The 22,707-nt window shown below is 32.2% G+C and overlaps 1 protein-coding gene across 1 annotated transcript; it reads left to right on the top strand.

Annotated features, from left to right (window-relative positions):
* Positions 1 to 4,439: 4,439 nt before the first annotated feature.
* LOC130648038 (uncharacterized) lies at positions 4,440 to 4,955 on the top strand. Its single transcript, XM_057454058.1, has one exon. The coding sequence runs from the start codon at positions 4,440 to 4,442 to the stop codon at positions 4,953 to 4,955; it is 516 nt and encodes a 171-aa protein (XP_057310041.1).
* The last annotated feature ends 17,752 nt before the right edge of the window (positions 4,956 to 22,707 follow it).

Here is a 22,707-nt window from a genome sequence, read left to right as displayed (position 1 = left end):
GAATATAAGTCGACTATTTATACGAATTTAAAAAATAAATAAAAATACTACCAAAAAAGGTTAATAATCACACTAATATGACATAAACAAACATGGAACAACGATAATAAAGTACATCAAATATTATAACCTTTCCATGCAACAGTCAGCACCCTTTAATCTTGAGGTTTTTTGGCCTATAGTGATAATTGCAGGTATTTTCCACAGCACTTATCCTTATCTTTATTTTATTATTTAGCCAGAGGACATCCAACTCCAAGTTGGGCAAAAAAGACTCAAATATTTGCAGTTATTTCTTGCTTATTTGCAGCTATTGCAACAGTAGTATCTATATTGTCAGTTCTGATTGCTAAAGTGAAGGGGATGTATGCTAGCATTGTTTTTGCCATTGCGAGTATATGTTTGATGGTCGCACTGTCAATATTTATCCATACCATTAAGAGCATTTTTGCTGACCAAGGTGATGCTTTTGGTTACAGTATTATCATTGGTTGGCTTGCAGTTATCTTGCATGGAATAGCAGCAGTTCTTGGAGTTATATCAGACAAATATTGATGTTCAAAACAGGATTCAATAATGCTTCATCTACTGTGCAATGTAATATTGTTAAGAATATTTCTATCAATTTTATCAGAAAATGTTTATTTTTTGTATAAGATATATTTACGTGGAATTCGTTGCATTTACAATATAAATAAAAGAAAGATATAACTATATTTCACCTATATATATTTCATCTTTCGAAAGAGAAAGTATACTACGTAACGTTATTTAAGATTAGAACACTGACTTTATTTTCTTTTCTTCCAATAGTCGAAGAGATCTGTATATACGCATACACACTTTAGCTACTGTTTCGTCTTATGTGTCATCCCCGTCATCGCTTCTACCAAGTTTGTTTCTGTTTCTTCTTTATAATTACAATCCTAAAAGTTTCGAAATCTCAACGGAACGAAACTATCTAATCGTAAGCGTAATATTAGAAGGGTGGCAAATTATGATCGTAGAAAGCGTAGAAAGGGCCAAAAATGGAGAAAAATTGACAGAAAGCAGCGTTAATTTATTTATACTGATTTTACGAAGAATCTGCTAAATTTAATTACACTTTGTGAGTCATAGTTTTTCAATGCAATTATTGGTAGCAGAGATTATTATGTTGAAACACGACATGGAAAAGCATTCACCTACATCAACAATTTCTCATATAAAAGAAACCAAAAATATTTCGATTGATATCGACCCTTACCGCTACGGATTAACAACCAAAAGAGTGGGCAGAAGTGGATCCATGACTGGACATTTTCCGGAAGAGCTTTTAAATGATTCATTATTGAACCGTGTACTAACACGTAACCTGGATAAGTCGGACTTTTACTAATTCAGACTGATTTTCAATTCCTCCTAAATCTTATTTATCAAATTAGGTTAAAATCATCCGCTTATGTCGTACACTGGATAAGTTATACCCTTCGCTAATTCTTGCTGTTTTTTGCGTCCGCAAGATATGTCACATCGAACTTTCGAACATGAAGTTACTACCATCGTGTCAGGTATGGTGAAACAGAGAATTGTTCACATCGTACGGAGACAGAAAAAAAATATTGCAAGTTTGAAGGGTTGTGTAAAACACGGCGCTAAACGGCGTTAAGTAGTGACGGAATAATGGCTGGCGTAAAATATATATATAAATTCGGTTTTTTATAAAAAACCTCAAAAAAGTATCTGAGAATCTTTTTATTTTTCTGTAAAATGTTAATCCCTTTTGACGTAGAACCTTCGATAATTATGCTTATTTATGCATGACATCATGTATTCCATATAAATAAGGTAATGTTTAAGGTTTTATAAAGGTGTGTGGGGATATAAATACGTTTTAACTATCTAGCTTCACAACTTGAAAGTACAACTTGAAAGCAAAGTGGATCTCTTCATTTTTCTTTGATGTTGCCGAAAAATGCATGTCTAATATGTTAAATTTGTTTACGGAATAATGGCTGGCGTAAAATATATATATAAATTCAGAGAAACAGAATGTTTGCGATTTTCTCCTTTTTTTAATTTCCTCATGAATGTTATCTTTTAAAACAAAATGAACAAGACGTATGATATACGCAAACAACCTCGTGAAAAAAAGTTTACAAAAGCTGTCTAATAGATTGTGATTTTTGTTACGAAGCTAGACACGACATACTTTGCTATTCAGATAAGTAAAAATATTTGTTACGCACTATGCAGTTTTTTTTCAAAATTGATTTGTGAGATCTTTTTGAACGGAAAATTCCTCGAAAAGTCAATTTTCGATGGGTCAGTCTGGGGTAAACTGACTGACAGGAAGAAGAAAGACCACAAGCACCCTAAAAATTGGCGAAATTCAGTAATTCAATCCTCCCCCCTCCCAAAAACAAAAACAAAAAAAAAACAAAAAAAAACGGGATATAAGAAAGTCACTCAGTGATAAAAAGCAAAATAAAAAAATAAATAATATACAAGTAAATCTTAATTGTTCGAAAAAGAAATAGCTGCAGTTTAAAAAATATACCAGAACTGTCACAAACCGCAAACTTCGATAAAATGAATCCTGTGGACTTATGGCGCGGAGACAAATAACAAGAACGGAATCGGAAAATTTACGTTCTTTTGGAGTGTTTCCGAAATCATATTTCTGTATGTTGGCGTGTCATTAGCGTAGCGAAAAGAAATTCGTCCTCGTCATTATTTATATAGAACGTCTTCGTTTTTCTCTTACGTATTGTTGTTGAAATTTTATTTTTCGCAGACTACTTTCCAGGCATTTGGGGAGATCTTAATTCTGCCTACATTCACTTTGGAAAACTTTGGTGGAAACACCTTTACTTTACCAGCTAGTTAAATACAGCTTTGGAACACTTATCTTATCTTTTTTTAAAAAAAAAGAAGAAAAAAAAAGTAAAAATAGTTACCAAGATGAGATTCGAACACACGACTACTCCCGTGTCGGTGCTCAGAGAGGCAAAAAGTTCCATTTTTGTAGGACACATTTGAGTTTTAATACAAGTTCACGTAACTGTAACAATCGCCAAAGTCTTTTTCTATCGTTATTTATTATTGTTCATGACGATTAAGAAGAACTATTTTCAAAGTTTTTGACCAAAATTTCACGCTTGTCTTCCTCGCAAAACTATCTTCACACAATAACTTCTTGCTCTTAAAGTACTTAGTCTACAAATCTGCCGAATTAAAACATTTATATTCTTTTTGGATAAATGCCAAAGCAGGCTTCTAGAAAGTTTAGGGAGATCAATACAACAGTGTCTATTTCAATAGACAGTCGCTACATCTGTTTCCTTCCTCGCAGTTGCTAAGGACCTAACAAGAAATATTTCTTGTTGCGTTTAAAGCTGTATTATCAATGTCGAACGATCTATTCAGCAGAAACTTTGGCCTTGATCTAATGTGTGTGTGTGGAAGAAACATCGCAAGCATATTTGACATGTGACTTGGTTGTAGTATGCTTGACACAATTTGTTTACCCAAAAATAGAACCAATGTTTTCTAATCACGATCTTTCTAATTTTGTTGACAATAATCACTGTTGAAACCTCAGAAACATGGCTACACTACTGGTCTCTATAACTTCCTACTCATAAGACATACTTAACAACAGTGAAGTCAAAACTTCTAAATTTTAAGTATTTATCACATTAAGGAAAAAAACAACGGTTTAAAATGTTCATTAAAAAGGTGTTCAGATTTTTCTAGAATAAATCTGATATCTAGAATAAATCTTCTCTTCTGTTACACCTCGCCAGGATAACAATCTGATTGTCTAGTTATTAAAATGGCGTGCTGACCAGAAATAGACAAACCGCAGATATGTCGATTAGCATTCTGTTAATAGTCACTGCAATTCAATGCAAGTAAATGGTTGTCGTTTATTAACTGTTACATACACAACAAGAGCAATACCACAAAAACAGATGAAGATTACTTGTTTTTTTATTATAAATTTTGCCCTGAACCTGAGGTGTTTTCGTTTTTTCACATGTTTATCTTGGAATTTGTTTTAATTTGTTCTTATTTATTCTTTAAGAAATTTTTTTTTGTTTTTAGGGTTAAAGATTTACAATCCAATTAGTCTAAGTACAAAAATTCACAGAATCTCAACACTTAATCCTACAAGAATTTTTGCCTTGAAATATGAATTTCCCCATAGTTTTAATTTTTGTTTATTTTTTTTTGTTTACAGTCTTTTTGTTGTTATAAAATTATTGTAATCAAAAAATTGTAGATTATATAAGAGTAGATTGTTCAATTGTAGCAACCACTCCAATTAGAGATTCCCACATGTAACTTAATTAAGGAGGTCAACAGGTTTACACGAAACGGAAGTATAAAACGTGATTCTTGAACAAGATACATTACATAAAGTGAAGTAGGTATTTGTTAATGATTAGACAAAAATGTCTCTGGTGGCGAAAAGAAATGGATATGATCTTCCACTGTTTGGTATAGATGATCATAAGTTTTATGCTATACACATTCCTGCTTTAGTATGTATACTTCTAAGTTTGGTGTCGGTAATTTTAGTCTTGTATGCTTCATTTCGTGATCAAAGCTTTACGAAGTTTTTTTCTTGGACAAAATGCGAACGATTTGTTGTTTATATAGCAATTTGTGATGGAATGTACAACGTATGTCATTCAATGGATCATATACATATATTAACTACAAAGGACCATGTGAAGCCCAAACAGCTATGCGAGTTTTACGGCTTCAATCTGATTGTGTTCATCACTGCTCAGATATTGATGGTGAATATTGTGGCTATAAATGCATTTGTCTTAGTATATTTTCGAAAGAAGTTACATTTTGGGGAATATGATTGGAAATTATTGTTGTGGATGTTTGGTGTCTCATTCATTGCAGCATCAATTGCGTTGGGGATTAGTGTGATTGGTCCAAACGGTGCAGCGTAAGTCACAATTTTTCTGTTTGCTAAAATGGATTGCTTTTCAAGTAAACTAGAACAAATTAATATTTGTTTTTAAACATAGATAAAGAATTAAAACACGCTTCTACATGTAAAGAATTTAAAAACTTCAGAGCATTCTTCATTGTCTTAAATCACGTTTAAAATTTTTTCTCAATTATTTCTTCTCCGAAAAAAGAAAGAAAAAAGTGATATAAGGCAATAAAACTCGTTAAAAGGAAGAAGAACCAATATTCTCCTTATGAAAACAAACAAAACAAAACAAAACAAAACAAAACAAAACAAAACAAAACAAAACAAAACAAAACAAAACAAAACAAAACAAAACAAAACAAAACAAAACAAAACAAAACAAAACAAAACAAAACAAACAAAACAACCAAACAAAAAAACATGGGAAAGAGTAAACATGGATTAATGCCAAAGCAAGGTCAACTAAGTGCATTGTTATTTCTTCTTGTTGCTGTTTCATTGTTTCCTTAATTTTCAGATTAATTATCAATCACGTTTTTGCGAACGTGTGTCAAATTTATTCAATCACTGTAATTATTTTAAATATCCTTTTGCTGCGTCATGCGATAAGCCAATTAACACTATGAAGAGGAAAATGTCATAAAAAATCAAGTTATATATGTCAAAACGGTTTCCGTAATTCCGTAAATCCTCTAATAAACGCCCCTCTTCAAATATTAAATAGACGCCCCTTCTAATTACCACCCACCCCCCAACCCCCTCTTAATGAGGATGCTAAAGATGACACTTTTGTCGACATTTGATATATTGTAATTATACTATAGATTAAGATTCAGAACAGACTATTATACCACAAATTAATTTTAAATAAACGCCCCCCGCCCCCTCTTATTAATGCCTCCATCTAATAAACGCCCCCCTCGAGATCGAAAGAATTAAATAAACACCTCGGGCGTTTATTGGTGGATTTACGGTAGTCTGTTTTCTTGAGTCTTTAAGGAGTTGGTTTTTCAGCTTGAAATTATTTTAAACCGCACGTTACTAAAACTATCTATATTTCTATCAATGTGCTAACAACTTTACCTATTTTGCAGTTAATGGGACATTTATACCCACGAACTTAATCACTCTATTTCATCCTTTTTGCCTATGTTAGTCTCCACGTTTGGTGCAATCGTTGTTTGGGTAAAAAAAACATAAGCTCTTTACATGTTCAAGCATGTTATTTATAGGCTTCCATAGGCTTAAATTAGGTCTTTTTTTAAGCATATACTGAGCAGCATTATGCGAAGCCTATCTGTAAAGTTTTTTTGTTTTATTGTTTCGTGAGCAGTTTCCTTTTTTATTCTTTATGTTTAAATTAACCAGTATGTAGTGAGATTTAAGTTGTAATTACTAATGTCATTCAAATGCAATATTTTGTTTCAAATAAGTATATTTGGAGTCTGAAAAAGTCCTTTTTTTAAGCATCCTTAAGCTTTGTTATGGTGTGCCATTTGCTCATAATAAAACATGTAGGAAAGAGGCTTCATAACACACACCTAATGTTAAATAACCTTTAGGAGTTTCCACTTCAATATACCGTTGAAAAACTTTTTTTAGTGGTGTGAATTAATGACATATATGGCATACCAGCCATCCAGAAATTCACAAAATTTCTTATCTGAGGCGGTAAACTGTTTAAAATAAATATTTGTCCTGGTAAACAGGAAAATGTGATGTTTGAATGCTATAAAATTACGCAAAGGTTATGCAATGAAAATCACAACCAAGAACTGGTTGTTCTTAACTTGAATTTCTGTCTTGATTACTGAATACATCACCTACCAGACTTTTCTGAGTAAAAAGCGTGAATTTCTATGTGCATGTGAAAGTCGTGGCGTTATTTAACGAGTCGTTGTTTGTTAGGTAGGGAATAAGAAAGAACGCAGTGTCGAAATAATAATGATTATCTGTTTAAACCGTATTAAATTTTATAACATCAGAGCTTCAAAAAAAGAGTTTTGACCCGCTAAATAACCAAAAGATAATTAAAAATTGAAATATATACACACCTTTAGATTACAATTGCTCTTAAATACCGTTTTTTGTATAACTTTTCCTTACTTTTTAAATTTCTCGTTTCAGATGTTATTTCGACGGGGTAAAAGGAAACAAGGCGAATATATATTTCACAACAGTACCAGTGCTCCTAATCTTTACCATGAACTTGATCGTGTATATTGTCACGTTTTATTTAATTCGAAAGGAGGAGGCGAATTTACATCGCCTACCTGGAAAAGATGCAAATGTAATCCGAGCGTCTCATGTTGCCGCAAGAAACATGACTTTGTTTGTAGGAGCTTTTTTTATTCAATGGTTTTCAATTGGGTTGTATGGCGTGTGGCTTCTGGCAACAGAAGTTCCGTTTTTTATCATCATGTTAATAGTGACACTACCTAATTTAGGAGGGGTTTTTAATGGGATAGTGTATGTTATCATTCGTAGAAAGAAAGGTGATGCTATCGGTAGTTCATCTGGTGATTCAAGAAAAGGTCAATATCGCCAGAAAGATGGAGAATTTCAAGTTAGTTTGGAAACTTAACCAAGATCTAGGATTTGTGTGTATATTATATTGTGAAATTTTACTTTGTTTTGTAAACTTAAAGAGAATAATTGTTTGAAAGTCGGAATAAAAAAATTTTAAAATTATTACTAAACCTATGCTAACTTAATTCTGTACTGCTTATTTCATGTGGGTTGACATGAAAGATCATATTTCAACATGAAGGATCATATTTTAACAAGAAAGATCATATTTTTAACAAAAGAATCTTTCGTTATAACATATCAATTAATTATCTTGATCAGATATTGACCGACAGCTTCATATGAGAACGACGCCTCTATAACGCAATGCATCTCTCCTTTTGACCTTAGGTTTCGTGTTTCTGTGTATCCATTGATAAATTGATATGCAGAACGGTGAAAAGTTGAATCTCTATTGGTGACATTATCCCATTGCGTGGGCCTACCATACAACTCATTTAATTTAAGTCATAGGGTGATCGAATTTCACAATTGTCTGATTATAGGGTTGCTATCAGCCATAAGAAAAAAATACGTCAACATTCTCGCATTTTGGATTCCTCAGTTGATTATTTAGCTGGCGCCTATATTAATTACTAGTAATTAGACCGTGGAAAAATCCACGGGTTCGCCCGTCCCTTTTATACCGCATTGCGTGTGTCTCGCTACTCGCGCAGCTAAGCTACCATTTTGCGTGACAGACGTGTTTTTGCGTAAGGTTTAAATATAAGCATAGAGAAATCTTTTCGTTATCGCTTTGCGTTTGCCTTTATTTATCAGTCATTTAACTTCCGCGCGCTTTATTTCCAAACTCTATTCGCCTATGATTTTTTGCAGAATACTATTAAGGGCAAAAGTATCTTTAAGGTTTTAGCTAAATTTATCATTTCTTAATAAATCATTTCTTTATTTAAATCTTACTTTGTCCAAATGCTTCACCACACAGTTTTGTTCACTACCGGAATTTTTTATTATTGTATTACTTGTATACCCTCTTACTTTATATTCAAGGTAAATATTTTTATTCTCCCTCGTTTTCTTCGTCACTGTCGGGATTCGTGCTAGTTTTCTATCTATCTTTAGCGTAATAATTTTCCTGTAATAGCAATATTAATGACGTTCGGGTGTATTAGATTCAGCACAAGTTTAAATTTCCCAACAAATAACAAGTAAACTAAATTCTCTTGATGTATTAAAATATTAAGAGTCTGTAGCTCCTGAATCTAGCGAACATGCAAATGCGCCAAAACTTGTTCGCGCGCGCTTCTCGGATAAACAGTAAATTATTTATTCTAAAATTGTTCTACAAACCACACATTAATACATACAATTAATCTATATTACATCTTAATACATGTTTCAATCGTAACCGCCAAAGCACAGGTTTGACTAAAACTTTTAATTTTGCAAAGTATTTCAAAAAAAGTAAAATAAAATTCTAAAACCTTTTTTCTCTCGTGTCCCTTTTCCTTCAAAAAAAGCAAACAGTTTCTACAACAGGACCTGTCGTCACTTTTTGCATATCGGACGGACCTACCAATAAGCGCAGCGCCGGTGAGAGACTAAAAGCCCACGGAATAAGACTGTCTTCCAAACCTGTTATTTAGATCGGTACGCTACAGAACGCTTGAAATAAACTACAACAACCTTCTCTTCAGTCGCAGTATACACACTCTCATCACTTTCATGTAATATGGTACGTTTACATCCCAATTGAAGAAAACGTGCTTTCTGATATAACATTCCGCGTACAGTACGTTGGAAAAATATATAAATCAATGGATCCAGCATATAGTTTAGTTGCCAGCAAGTCATGACCACTCTTTCTTCTATCACTCCACCAGCGTCGGTAAACGTAAACCGATATGCGAAATATATATCCGGTGTAACCACAAATAGTAAGAAATTGATTATGATCAGGAAAGTGACAGTCACGTACTGTTTATGGTGTTCCTGGGTTGGCGCTACTTGCTCGGTTTTATACAATGCATACGAGACAAATGAATACGTTACTGTGACAGTTGCCAAAACAACGAAATCCAAAATTGGAAAAATGTACTTGTACCATACTGCCAGAAATGTCTTTAAACTCACAAAAAAGAACGGTATGATTGTCATGGCTCCTATTACCCAAAACGATCCTAAGATTAGCACCAAGGTTTTGGGTTTGATAATTCTTTGATAACTGAAAACCATAACACACGATAACAATCGCATAAAGGTTAACATGAAGAGCACGAGATAATAGACGAGGAACAAACTATTCGTGATGATATCACAAGTTCGTAGGTACCAACCTTTTTCCTCGAACCCTGACCATTCTCCAATCAAATACACGATCTCCGAGAGAGCGATTGATATATTGGATAAGCTTAAGAATATTAGTAATATTCTCTGATATTTAGTTTTCCTGTCTCTGAGCTGGTATAGAAGATATATACCCAAGCAATTAAACATTATAGACAAGGATAACAATATTGATGAGACTGTATCTGGAATTAAATGACTTGTGTGGCCATTATCTTTTATTTCCGAGATTAAATTCGATATATTCCGTGAAGTTTCTGCCATGGCTTTTTTGTAATGTATTATTAACTATCCAAAGATTTCCTAGCGTTTTATTCTTTTCACTTCTCAATGTTTACAAAGTTTTGATATTCTATCAATTCTATGCAATTAAAAACTTTCAAAAATATTATTATTCTTACAATTAAAGAAATGACGCAAAGACTCACGGGAGAGAGGTTCGCACTATTACAAATAATTCTCACGTGTTCTATTTTAATAACAAAATACATTAAGTCGCATTGGTAGTTATATAATTTTTGTTTACATCTGAAAAACAACTGAATAATTATTTGAGATAATATAATTTATACCAATAAGGAAGGCATTAAAAGTGTTTGTTTGCTCCTCATCGCTGAATATTCATAACACTAAAGAAGACAATGTTTTGCAAAAGCTACCAAAATGCCGGCTGCGCAGCAAGGAAAGATTGTCCACACTCTGGGCCTTGTGACCAAAAGCGCTTTAACTAAAAACGGTTCTTAAAGTTAAACTCATCAGCAAAATGAATTTTTATGCTCTGTAGTATAAAAAACTTAAAAAGATATATTCTATCAACCACCACATTAGATCCTCAAAAATTTACATACAAATGGTGAAATATATATGGCATAAATTTGTAAAAAATCTATTTTTTAACATAAATAAATGGTTGTTTTAAAATTCAATTGATGAATGATTGAATATCAAAACCTGCGAAAGTGCAATATAACTATATCTCAAGAGCTGTATATGTGCGATATATATATTAGACCAGCACAGTAAGCTTCATACAAATAATTTACTAGGTGGAAATGTTGCCATAGCAACGAAGCTTCATAACGCATTTATGATTACGCTGTGCATGCTACGGAATAGTTTGCGCACGTACCTTCAGCAAACTTATTTAAATTTGACTAAATCGATATAAGGATTATGTTACATCACAAACTTTACAACGCATATATCCACAATTCAAACATTTTTAAAGTCAACATGATTTTTCTCCCTAATTCTTAAACTTTGAGCAAAATTTCTTCGGTTTTAATTCTCATGAACGGCGTAAGCAGAATGTTATAAGATCGCATGTTATGTTATACGTGTCAAAATACAAATAAGTATGGGTGACTATGAATGATTACGAGTGACTACAAATGACTACAAGTGAATATTTTTTAAAAACAAAGTTTTACGTTAGTATATCCAGCGTTGGGTTAGCAAAAAACTGTGAAAACTATATCCACATTTGACACCTTTGACACTTTTCCATTGTTTTAATTTGACCATAGGTATTCAATATTTTTTTGAAAGGAATAATCATAAAATAGTATAATATTTTAAATATAGAATAAGTTATTAGTTCATTGGGTTAATGCTTCTACCCCTTGAAGATTTATAAAATTCATAACTCATTATATGTATACCTTATCTTATTAGAAAATGTAAAAAAAAATGTAATTGTTTCTTAGTAATTCTAAAATACCGTTTTTTTGTTCTAATAATTTAAAAAAGAATTCAAGCTAAGTGCGTTCCTAATATGTTCTAAATAATTTTGAGCATAATATCAACCTCAATGTTCTTATAATAAACTAGCTTATAAAAAAGCATGCATGATTTGATTTATTTCATTTAATTGGCTCGATTTTTCTTCATGTTTATTAATTTTATAATGTTGTCTACAAAAAGTATAAAGTTTGCCATTTTCTACAATTTGGCTACAATTTTAAACAAAAACGGCTATTATTATAAAGACTAGTAGGTGACCCCGAAGAAATATCCACGGGGTCGTCCGTCTTTAAATAACACGTTATTTTGCGTACCTGCAGCCCGACGTTTTGCTGACACGCGCAATTCGTGTTTCCGTAACAAAAATTGTTTCTCGTGCATAAACAGATAGACAAAATGCGGTTTTTATATTGCAGTAATTAAAGAAACAACGGGGTAACACGGGATTGAAACCAGGCTGAGTAGTTAAGTGTAGGTAAACCGAGCCTACATACGGATGGAGTGCTTAGCACAGGTATACTTGGCGCCACACAGTCTTTATATTGTTTTTTGAAAAATAATTTTTCCGCAATATTAGTTGAGATAAAAACAAAGAATACGGCTTATCGAAACCCTGTCAAATAAACTACAGGAAACCCAACACTTTCTATTTGCAAATAAACTTTTGTGAAAGCTTCAAAAGTGAACCGAATCTTTGCTTCAGATAAAAAACACACATCTGTTGTCACCCCGTGTAGCTAGCTAAGACATTCATCCAGAACCTTTTTTGCAGAAAACGGTCTGGTATAAGTTTCAAAATTAACGGTCACTTCGGTGACCGTTGATTTTGATCGTTAATTAAAACGATATGTCGTGCTGCATATTAACGAATTAAAATTTTGAAAAATGTTACAAGGCTAGACATGGGCTTTTTAGAGAGTAACATAAAACAATGAGAGTAACATCAGAATAAATGTAATTGTAATAAGGAATATAATTTTCAGATATGACATCATTTTTGTTATTATTATTTTTAGTGATTTCTTTTTTTCGGATTCACTTCATCTACTTATCTGACCCCTTATGATGTCCTCGATTATTTTTTTCCAACCTGTAGATACAACTGCGTGAAGACTCATCACTTACGCATAAATATTCCTGTCTGTATAGGGACCAGGCCCTTATTACGCCCCTTTTATTCAGCTCAGTTTAAGAACTAACGAAAAACTGATAAGGAAGAACTTATCAATAAAAATAATTTTTAGATACTACCTTTCATATATGTATACTTCGTTGTACAAGAATAAAAATATTGATACACGTTTGCTTTATGAGTTGTAAAAAGGCCTTAAATATCCCAAATATATTTCAGTTTACCTGATCGAATTATTTAATATCTGCATGAAAATCGCTGCAGAAGTACGCCAAAACCATTTTTGGCCCATTGTACAGAATAACTCTACAGCTCGCACATAGAAAGCGCATTTGACTTTTATCATAATCCCTGAATTTTACTATTTCTTCTTTGTTAGCTATTCATGGTATAATATTAATAATAATTCATGGTAAATAATATTCATGGTATATTATTAATATTTATTATATATATATATATATATATATATATATATATATATATATATATATATATATATATATATATATATATATATATATATATATATATATATATATATATATATATATATATATATATATATATATATATATATATATATATATATATATATATATATATATATATATATATATATATATATATATATATATATATATAATAAATTTTTTTGGGCATGAAATTATGTTTACAGAAGTAGTGCGTCTTGATTTAGATTTATTTGTCTTATTTAAAATTGGTAAAATGGATTTTCTTGCAAAATTCTAAAGAGTCAACAAATGTCAGAATCTGCGATCGACTGACCTATTTTATCCATCCAAACACGTCGCCTTTTCTACCGCCCCCGCCAACACACGAACGTGCGTGCATGGATTTCGCAAGCGCGCAAGCAAATCTTCCCCTGGTTCGGCACACGGGCTTCGCACGTCGTCTTCGTAGGATTTAACAGCATCCAATTTGTTTTGCAGGCTAGAAGTGTTGAATCTCTACTTTGTTTCGCAGATAGCCTGTTTCGCTGATTACATGTAAAAATTATGCCTATGTACGGTCATGTGTCTTCCATGTATGGTAATTTTAGACGTATCCTAATGGCCACTGAATTTTGCAGATTCAATTCGCTCCATATATGGCTATTAAAAATACGAAAGAGTGTCAAAAACGAAAGTAAAGTCAGTGACGTTCTGAAGGTGAAGAAAGCATGATGTTGTTGCCAAATGTGGAGTCGTGTTTAGCCTAAATTTGGATAGAGCTTCACGAAAATTCACTATACTCGAAGAAGTTTACAGCCGGCATCTATTTTATTTTGCAATAATGACAAACCTTCTGGGCAATGTAAACCTAACCATTTTGTCCCTTTAGTTTCTTTAAGTTTGAGTAAAGCTACGTTAAAGCATCCTGCTCAATATTTTTAAGCTAGGTTGTTATAAACTATCACAGACAAAGCGAAAGAAAACGTATGTACACCATCTCCAAATTGTTCTTCTTCATTAACCCAAACGTTAGTTAATCAGTGTGGTGCATCCAGCACTAATGACAAGACTTCTTCCATTTGTAAAAAGCAAAACTTGAAACCCTTTCGTCAAAGGAAATTCTAAATCGAAACTTATTAAGGCTGAAAAAGTTTTATCTGCAGAACTTTGATTAGATCCCTTCCCTTTAGGCTCTACTGACGGTATTAGAAAATATATGATGTGGGCATCTACTACATACACTGCGTAAATCTCCACACCTCAGTGATCACGATAATTCTTCCCATTGTAACTTGCAAGAGGACTTCTTAAGGTTTATCTGTTGTAGTGAAGGACTTCCAGGTTTTTCTCTTTCATTATGTCATCTTAGCAACGTTAAATGAACTTTCTCTTGATTTATATACGGAATTGTTATATCAATATTTTAACGGTGCTGCGAGTTATCTGTCAAAATTAATAATTGTCATGCTAACAGTTTGAAACAAAACAGATTAGCTTTATACACATCCTTGTTCTTCTCATTGCCTAAATTTAGTTGTCTGTAATTCATGCTTTGTACATTATTTCTGAAGAATGATGAATCAAATCAAACTTAAAATATCTTTTCAAATTTTCTGAAAGTAGGTTAAAATTGAAATAATAATCACAACTATGTCCACATTTTTAATGTTTGTAACACGAGGTGGGTGGGACGTATTATTGGGATGAGTGTTATCAATGATTTGTTTGAAGGTGTTTTATCCATGGTTCCATTTTATTATAGTTTTTAAATCTCTATAATAATACGCTAAGTGTGTCCGTCTGTCTGTGACAGGCAAAGTTGATATCGTCATTTTCCTTTGATGTTGCCGAAATTCTCTTTTAAGTCGCCGAAAAAATTATGTCCATTTTGCTAGAGGGTTTACTTTGTTTATATCAAAGTCAGTACGGATCATTAGAGAAGAAAATATTTTGTTAACCAGTTAATTTTTACATTTTGTGCATATTTTTGCGGAAGAGGATGGTATGCAACCGAATAAATTATTTTTCAAAGTTTAACTTTTTGTTTTTTGGTGTTTTGTGTTTAAGTTTGGCTTTTAGATATTGTTCAGGTTGTATTGTTGTATAAGCATTTAGGGAAAAGACAATGTTTAAAATGCATAAAGAACTTATTCCATAGATCTGTGCTTGCTGTTGCAAACCTTTCTTTTCGAAACTTCAGATTAAAATATTGAAGGTTTTCAACATAATAAGATGTATACATATTTGAGATGTGTTATTTCTGAAATTATTATTATTGTTGTCGTAACTGTCTGGGTTGTGACTGTCAATGTTGTAACCTTCTACCAACTAGATTTTACACCTTGCATGCCATTGTTTTTCATATTTTGTCTGAAGTTTTGTTGGGAGGATTTTAAGCGATTTGACATTTGATATTTTGTGTTAGATTTTAGGAACTTTTTTGTTAAATTATCACTTATATACTTTCTTTTTATGAGATATTTGCTGATGTCATTAAAAATAAAGATTTTGTTTGGTTATTATTTCAATAATCTTTAATCTGGGAAAAGATATTATTTTGGTGCCAAATATGAAGAAAAAAAAATGAAGATTTTGTTAACTTTCAATCTGTGAAAAACATTGTGACGGTGTTGTGCTGCGTACAACCGTGCTGATAAACATTTAAATAAATGTTTTTTATGTTTTCATTTATTTCCCTTCTTCGATCAATTGCTTAGAATACTTATAGTGTATCGTGTATCTTAGAGAGTCGGTTTAATGGCGTTTTAATGCTTAAAGGGCGTAAAAGAGCGTGGGCTTCCAGGAATCTGCCCTAGACCCTTTTGGGGGCCAACAGTACCCCTAAACATCCAGTTGTGTTTTATCGCACCTATGGCGCGATGTTGTCCCTACGGGTCGACAGTTCGACCAAGGATAATTTTTTATTGGCTTTCTTACTGTTCATCCCTAGATTGATGTTTGAATAGCACTCCATTACTGTTTGTAGTGCTATAAATGTATCATTTTTTGTTGGCGTAATCTATATAATAATACGCTAAGTTAATTCGTGCTCATAAAAGAAAAGAAGTTTGGAAACTAAGTTAGCCAGCTGTAGATAATTATAAAAGAGGAATAACAATATAAGTCATAGGTTAGAGCTAGCCATATGGGATGAGGAGGAAGCATTGGAGGCTAAACATTAGCTAGCTAACAGTAGCTAAGAGTCCCAGTTTGTTATACTTAATACTGTGAACACGCTAAAACTAAAGCTAGCTATTTATGCTTAGTAGAACACACATAAAGAGAAACAATAGTAATGTAAAAATAATAACATTTCAGTGAGCAGTAATATCAGTAATATCTTTTGATTGAATTATTAAAGATTTTCAACGAAGTAAATATTTGAGATGTGTTATTTCTGACTTTATTACTGTATTATTGTTAGTTTTGTACATGATTCTATACATTATTTTGATTATTGTGTCAAGCTCTACACATAAATGATCTTTGTTGATTCAAGTTTATTTTTGCTCATTGAATTTTTGACATTTAGGTTTAAAATTGTTGGTAAAGGGCAGTACGGAACTAAAAGAGAAAATTTTGCAATGAAATGCTACTTAAATGCGACGACTATTTATACTAGATAGTCTTTCCGGTGAAACAGCCATCATACTTTTTATCTGGTAGACTTAATTGGTATGAATTACCATTAGAGAAAAAGAAAAATATTTGTCAGCATTTTTTAGTGACAATTATACATGACTGATTTTATATGCTTTGTAGGTAGAGTTAATCCAAAGAAAAAAGTTTCGCTGAAAATAATGATTGAGAACAAAAAAGACGTTATATCTTCCTTATTACAATTACATTAAATCTGATGTTACTCTAATTTCCTCATGTTACTCTTTTGCCCATGCCTCGCCTCGTAACATTTTATAACATCGACGATATTTAACAATGCAACTGGGATTCGTTATTAAAACGTCACTTTAAAATATTGCCGTTTTTTGGGCTCAAGAATGAAAAAAATATTGTTGTCAATTTTTGGTGGCGCGTGGCCTTGTGGTTATGGAGTTTGCTTCGCAATCACAAGTTCCGTGGTTCGGTCCACGGCGCGAGCATGCTTGGGAAGCGTCTTTACCACAGGTACGGTTAAACCCAAGCCATGTGAGGGAAAATGGGTACGTAATGTCGGTGTATACTTAATGATATACTTAATGATAACAGTGTCTCTAACACTGAAGTGGCCGTGTCCTGTATAAATATTAGGAATAATAGTAAAATGACTAAACTTAAATTTCGCGTTAATTTCGCGGCTCCTGCTTAAGTGAAGGTTATATGCATTTTTAGTTTAAATAAATTTAAAAAAAGCAAATTGTTAGGAGCAACAACGTACGTACTACTTTGAAAAATGCATATGTATCAAAAGATTAAATCATTCTTTCAGAAGGAGTAATAGTCGGAGAACTAAATCTATGAATTAAATATTATAGATGTAATTTCTTATCAATATAGAAAGGGTTGTGGAGCAGATGACAGGGACCCCTAAATTCGAAAACGAAAAATTTTAAATGCCCCTTTCGGTTAGATTGTATAAAAACCAAGTTCCTAAGTGCTTTATGTTATCCGATCGTTCAATTTGACGAAATATATCCCGGTGCATTAGCGTGATATGGAAGCAATATCCCATGGTCCAGGATATATTTTGTTTAGAACCTAGTGTATCAGAAAATGCTACAAGTCTTAAACGAAACAAGAATGATATCCGACATCAATGCACATTTCGGGTCGAGCTACAGAAATGGAAAGTATTTTCTTATCCGGAAATTATTTGTATTTCGGGAAATTATTTCACAATGTAGAAATTTATGAGATTTCCGGGTCGTATTTTTTGAAATTTGTTCTGATTGAACACAAAAAATGCATGATAATGGCATGGATATGTTTGAAGATTTTCAGTACTTGTTGACAATTGCATGAGAACCACTCCTCAGAAATTAAAAAAAAAATCGTTTATAAAAAAAATAGATGATGATGTAGAAAATGTTTCTTAATTAATGTCGTAATTTCTCCGAAACAAGAAATATAGCTAGTTAGCTAGCTACAATCACCCCACCTTCCTGTCATTTAATCTTAAAACCACGTCAGTAGAAGGAAGTATTAACTGTAGAAGAAGTAGCCAATGATCTTTTGTTGATTTTGCTAAGTTTTTTTGGTCCTTGAATGTCTTAAAATGTGGGACAAACCAACATATTTTGTAGACGGATGTAACTTCCAACTACGCTAGCTAGCATAAAAGAATTCTTTAAGAACTTATTAGGTATTTTTATGCTAGCTAAATTGGTATTTTTATGCTATCCAAGCTGCTACTATTGTGCTAGCTAGCTTTACGTGTAAGTGAGGTTAAAGAAGGGGTTCATAACATTCAAAAGATAGTGATATACTAAGGTACTTCTTTCTTGAAAAATCTCATTCCATTTCTAGCTAGCAATGCACCATATTTAAAAAACAACAAAAACTCCGTCGCCGTGCTAAAAAACACGTTTTCTCCCTTAATCAGAAATTTACAAAAATATACCAACAAATGATCATATAAACTTACTGGGCAATACTGATAAAATGGCAAAATTTTTAATCTGTATATATATAAGGACGAAATTATATAGAAATGCAATATACTCTTAACCTCAATTACTTTTAACTTATATTTGGCTATTTAATGAAAAATTGGCTCCGCTCCGCTCCACTCCATGGCGCTTGCTACGTTACTCACCGCAAAAATTTCCGTCTAGAAATATTTTATATAAAAAAATTCAATTTCTAAGCTGCCGAAACAAAAAAGCTGATTATTTTCCGTTCTCCTTCAATCAGCATTTTTTATTAATGGCACCAATTACGAATAAATACAATTTTCTGAACATAAACTGTTTTGTTCAAATTTTTGATGAAATTTGCAAAAAATGAGTAAGTACTGTTACAACAAAACAACAACGGCAATTATTCGAGTGGGCGTTTAATGGATTTGAAAAATGGCGGGAAAAAAAGTTGAAAGTTTTCTTAACAGTTTTTTCATTCGTGCCAATATTTGTTATGATAACATAATGGCAATAAAGGTAAGCCGGGAAAAAATTTTTAACACAGCCAGAATTGCTATAGGGTTAAAACTTCAAATGCAAATATTCTAACCGCCTAAAAATTTCAAGAATGGAAAACGTGTTAAAGATAGTATTATCTACTCTATCTAGTGCTTTCATCTCGTCTTGTTCTAAAATCTTGTAGCATTAACCCAAAACTGAAAATAAGAAATAATTTTTCCGTAAAGTAGCTAAAAACAGGGGTAGTACTTTAGTACAAATTTTATTAAATATCTTTGCGGAAAATGCCCTGCTGAATTTTCTCCTAGATATTTCCCTCCTGCACATGACTTTTGCCTAGCATAAATCAAATTTAAATTTTAATTTCACAAATGACGAGAAAACTGCTAAGCTTAAAGAAAACGAACTGCGCTGAAAAAAGTTTATGTTGCCAGTGTTGATTTTTTAGAACCAGAACGACTGGCTTAGTCTTCCTACCGTTGTTCAACTATACATATAACGCTATCATTACAAAACAAGTCCTGAACAAAGACTATGAACGTTTTGATATTGAAAATATTTGCAAATTAATAAAATTTAGATGATTTTACATTACAGAAAACAATGTTGTTTGATTTCCCTTCACTTTGGGTTTCGTGCTAGACAAGGAAACTAAGATGGGGTGATATTGTATATAAATGTGACAAGGAAAAATGGGATTGCATTGTAATAATTCAAGAGAGAGGTACAAATACACGTATTAGGAAAGAAAATTATGAAAAGCAATTCTACAATCAGGTGGTAACGTCAACAATTGCTCGTTCAACTTTACAGCAAACACAACCACTCCACTTTTTAGCTGATCCAACGTGTTTGCTATTGTCAGAAGACATGGTTTTTTATGTAAACATGCTGTATTTTATTTTTTATTCAAAGGCCAATGTTGTTGTACCTTATCTATCTTGGCTATAGATCACTTCAAGTCTTATGTTTTTATCAGGGTATCAGGAACTCATTGGTTTATAAACTGTTTACCCGGGCGCTACATGTATTTTGTACCTGGTTATGTTTTCTTTACATATGTTTTCTTTATATCTAATGCTTTCATTGGCTTATATCGATCACAAGAGCGGACACCACTTTTCTGTAGCGACTGGCTAAAATCTAAACAGAAGAAGTAAACAAACTTTCGTGAAATTTAAACGCTGTAAAATATCCAAATAAAATCTAAGTTTTAAAATCATTGCTTTGAGCTTTTGTTTTAAGAGTACGATGAAGTAGATCAATTTATACTGGATCAACAAGCTCTGAAAACAAAGTATGCTAGTGATACCTTAAAGAAGTTTTGTTAAAGCAACACAGTTTATTTCTAGTTAATTTCAACAATTGCTCGTTTAATTTGACAAAAAAAGACAACCGTCCATCAACGGCAAATTTAAAAACTTTAAAAATGGAACTACAAGAATTTTTTTACTGTGTTTGAAAAGAAATTATTTTCCTTCAGTTGATCGAATGTTTACTACTGGCAGATGACATGGTTTCTACATATAGACATGTATTTTATTCTTCATCCAAATGCCAATGTTTTTGTGCAAGACTTGACCTACTTTGGCTGTAGATACTTTGATTTCTATGTTTTTATCAGGCCACCAGGTACTAAATGACTTATAAACCGTTTAGCCAGGCGCTATGTGAGAAAACAGCAACCTTGGTTGTTTGCGTGGACTTCACTGCGTTCAGTCCATAACGTCACAACCTTGGTTGCTATTTTTTCGTCTGTACAAAAATAAATCCTAGTATAAATCTAAAAAAAAATTAAATAAGTAATAAGAAAGGTTATGGCACGAAATGTATTATTGAAAAAAGGAATTTAAGGAAAAACGTTTAAATTTTGTCTAAAACCTTGCTATCATTTTACTAATTATAATTTTACTAATTATAATTTTACTAATTATAATTTTTACTATCCCTATGTTTTTGATCACGTTGCAAGAAAAAAATTGGCAACGATTCAAAAGTTTTGCTCAGTCATATAAGTAACTCACGCCTAAAAATGCTGACAAAATAATTCTCTAATAGTAGTTAACACCAATTAAGTCTACCAGATAAAGTGATAATAGCTTTTTCACCGGAAAGACTATCTAGTATAAATAGTCGTCGCATTTGAATATCATTTCATCGCACTTTACTTTCTGATCAAAGTAAATATCTGTTAAAGAAGTTTATCTAGATTAAAAGAGCCATGAAGAGTTTTGTAATTGCTGCATTTCTTGTGACTTGTAAGTTTCAGACTCATATGCCAATGAAATGATCGAAACAATAAATAATATTTATTCATAGATATTGGCATTTCCAGACAATAACTTAAAAGACCATTAAAAAATCTGTTTTCATACTCACAGCATTGCTTCATAATAATTACATCTAATTCTTTTTAGTGCTCATTATTGATATACGTGGAAGCGCAGCAGATAACCCTGTTGCTTTTACACCACCTGATGATAACAACAAAATATGGATCCCACCTACAAAAACAACAACGACAAGGACAATAAGACGAAGAACCACAAGAATAATAACAACACGAAGGAGAATCAAAGGAGGACTCATTACTTTCAAACCTTGAACTTAAATTTCGCGCAAAATAACTTAGAGACCTTTTGTCTTTGATGTATGAAATGGCACCAATAAACACAAATTTGTATTCATTGTTGTTGTTTTTATTGCTTTTGTGCCTTTTTCATTATCCTTAATCGTAACTTTGCTTTAACGTTTAGTCAGCTGTTTTAAACTTTCGTAATTATGCGTATTATTCAGACACTATCGACTTAGAAAAAACTTTTAACATTTACTGTGTTAATCACAAAACCATTTGTTGTTAGTGCCATTCTAAAGACTGAAAACAAAATGTTTTAAATGAAATCGATAACAACAATGTTTAACTACCGTGACTCTACCCATACATTCATTTATAACAAAGTAAGTATAAGTGTAAAATTTGCCATTTTTTCATATTGGAAGAAAGCATAACAAATTGATTACAATTTTGACGTGAAGACATGAATTAAGTATACATATGCTAACATTTTATACAATGATTTACAGGATTGAATCGGTTACATAATGTTATACTTTTAAGGCGCGTTTAATTGTTATATGAACTGATAATTTCAAATGTATTAAAGTTGATACGCAAAGACAAAATCCGGCAGCTAGTTGCAAAAAAGAAGAAAATATGAAAACTGGCTGTTTACAGAAATAATTTCACCCCGTATGTTCACGTGGTAAATAAATTTTTAAGTTACAGCATTGTTCTGCTGATAAAAACAAATTATAGCAAGAGAGATATTTCCATCTTTGTCCCCAGGGTTTGTTGCCTAATGTCAAAGCCACATCGGGATTTCATTGTAGTTTAAAATCTCATTTTACATAAAACTTTTTTCTTCTCTTCCAATCTCCTAAAAATCAGCCTGGAATACTTACCCAGAACAAAATATATCATTTGCA

This window comes from Hydractinia symbiolongicarpus, chromosome 6 (assembly GCF_029227915.1).
Source record: "Hydractinia symbiolongicarpus strain clone_291-10 chromosome 6, HSymV2.1, whole genome shotgun sequence".
Lineage (NCBI taxonomy): Eukaryota > Metazoa > Cnidaria > Hydrozoa > Anthoathecata > Hydractiniidae > Hydractinia > Hydractinia symbiolongicarpus.
The sequence above is the reverse complement of the archived record's forward strand: the minus strand, read 5'-3'. Positions and strand labels throughout refer to the sequence as shown.

What these genes read in the sequence shown, in the direction of transcription:
- LOC130648038 (XM_057454058.1), top strand. Translation starts at nt 4,440, where the DNA reads ATGTCTCTGGTGGCGAAAAGAAATGGATATGATCTTCCACTGTTTGGT.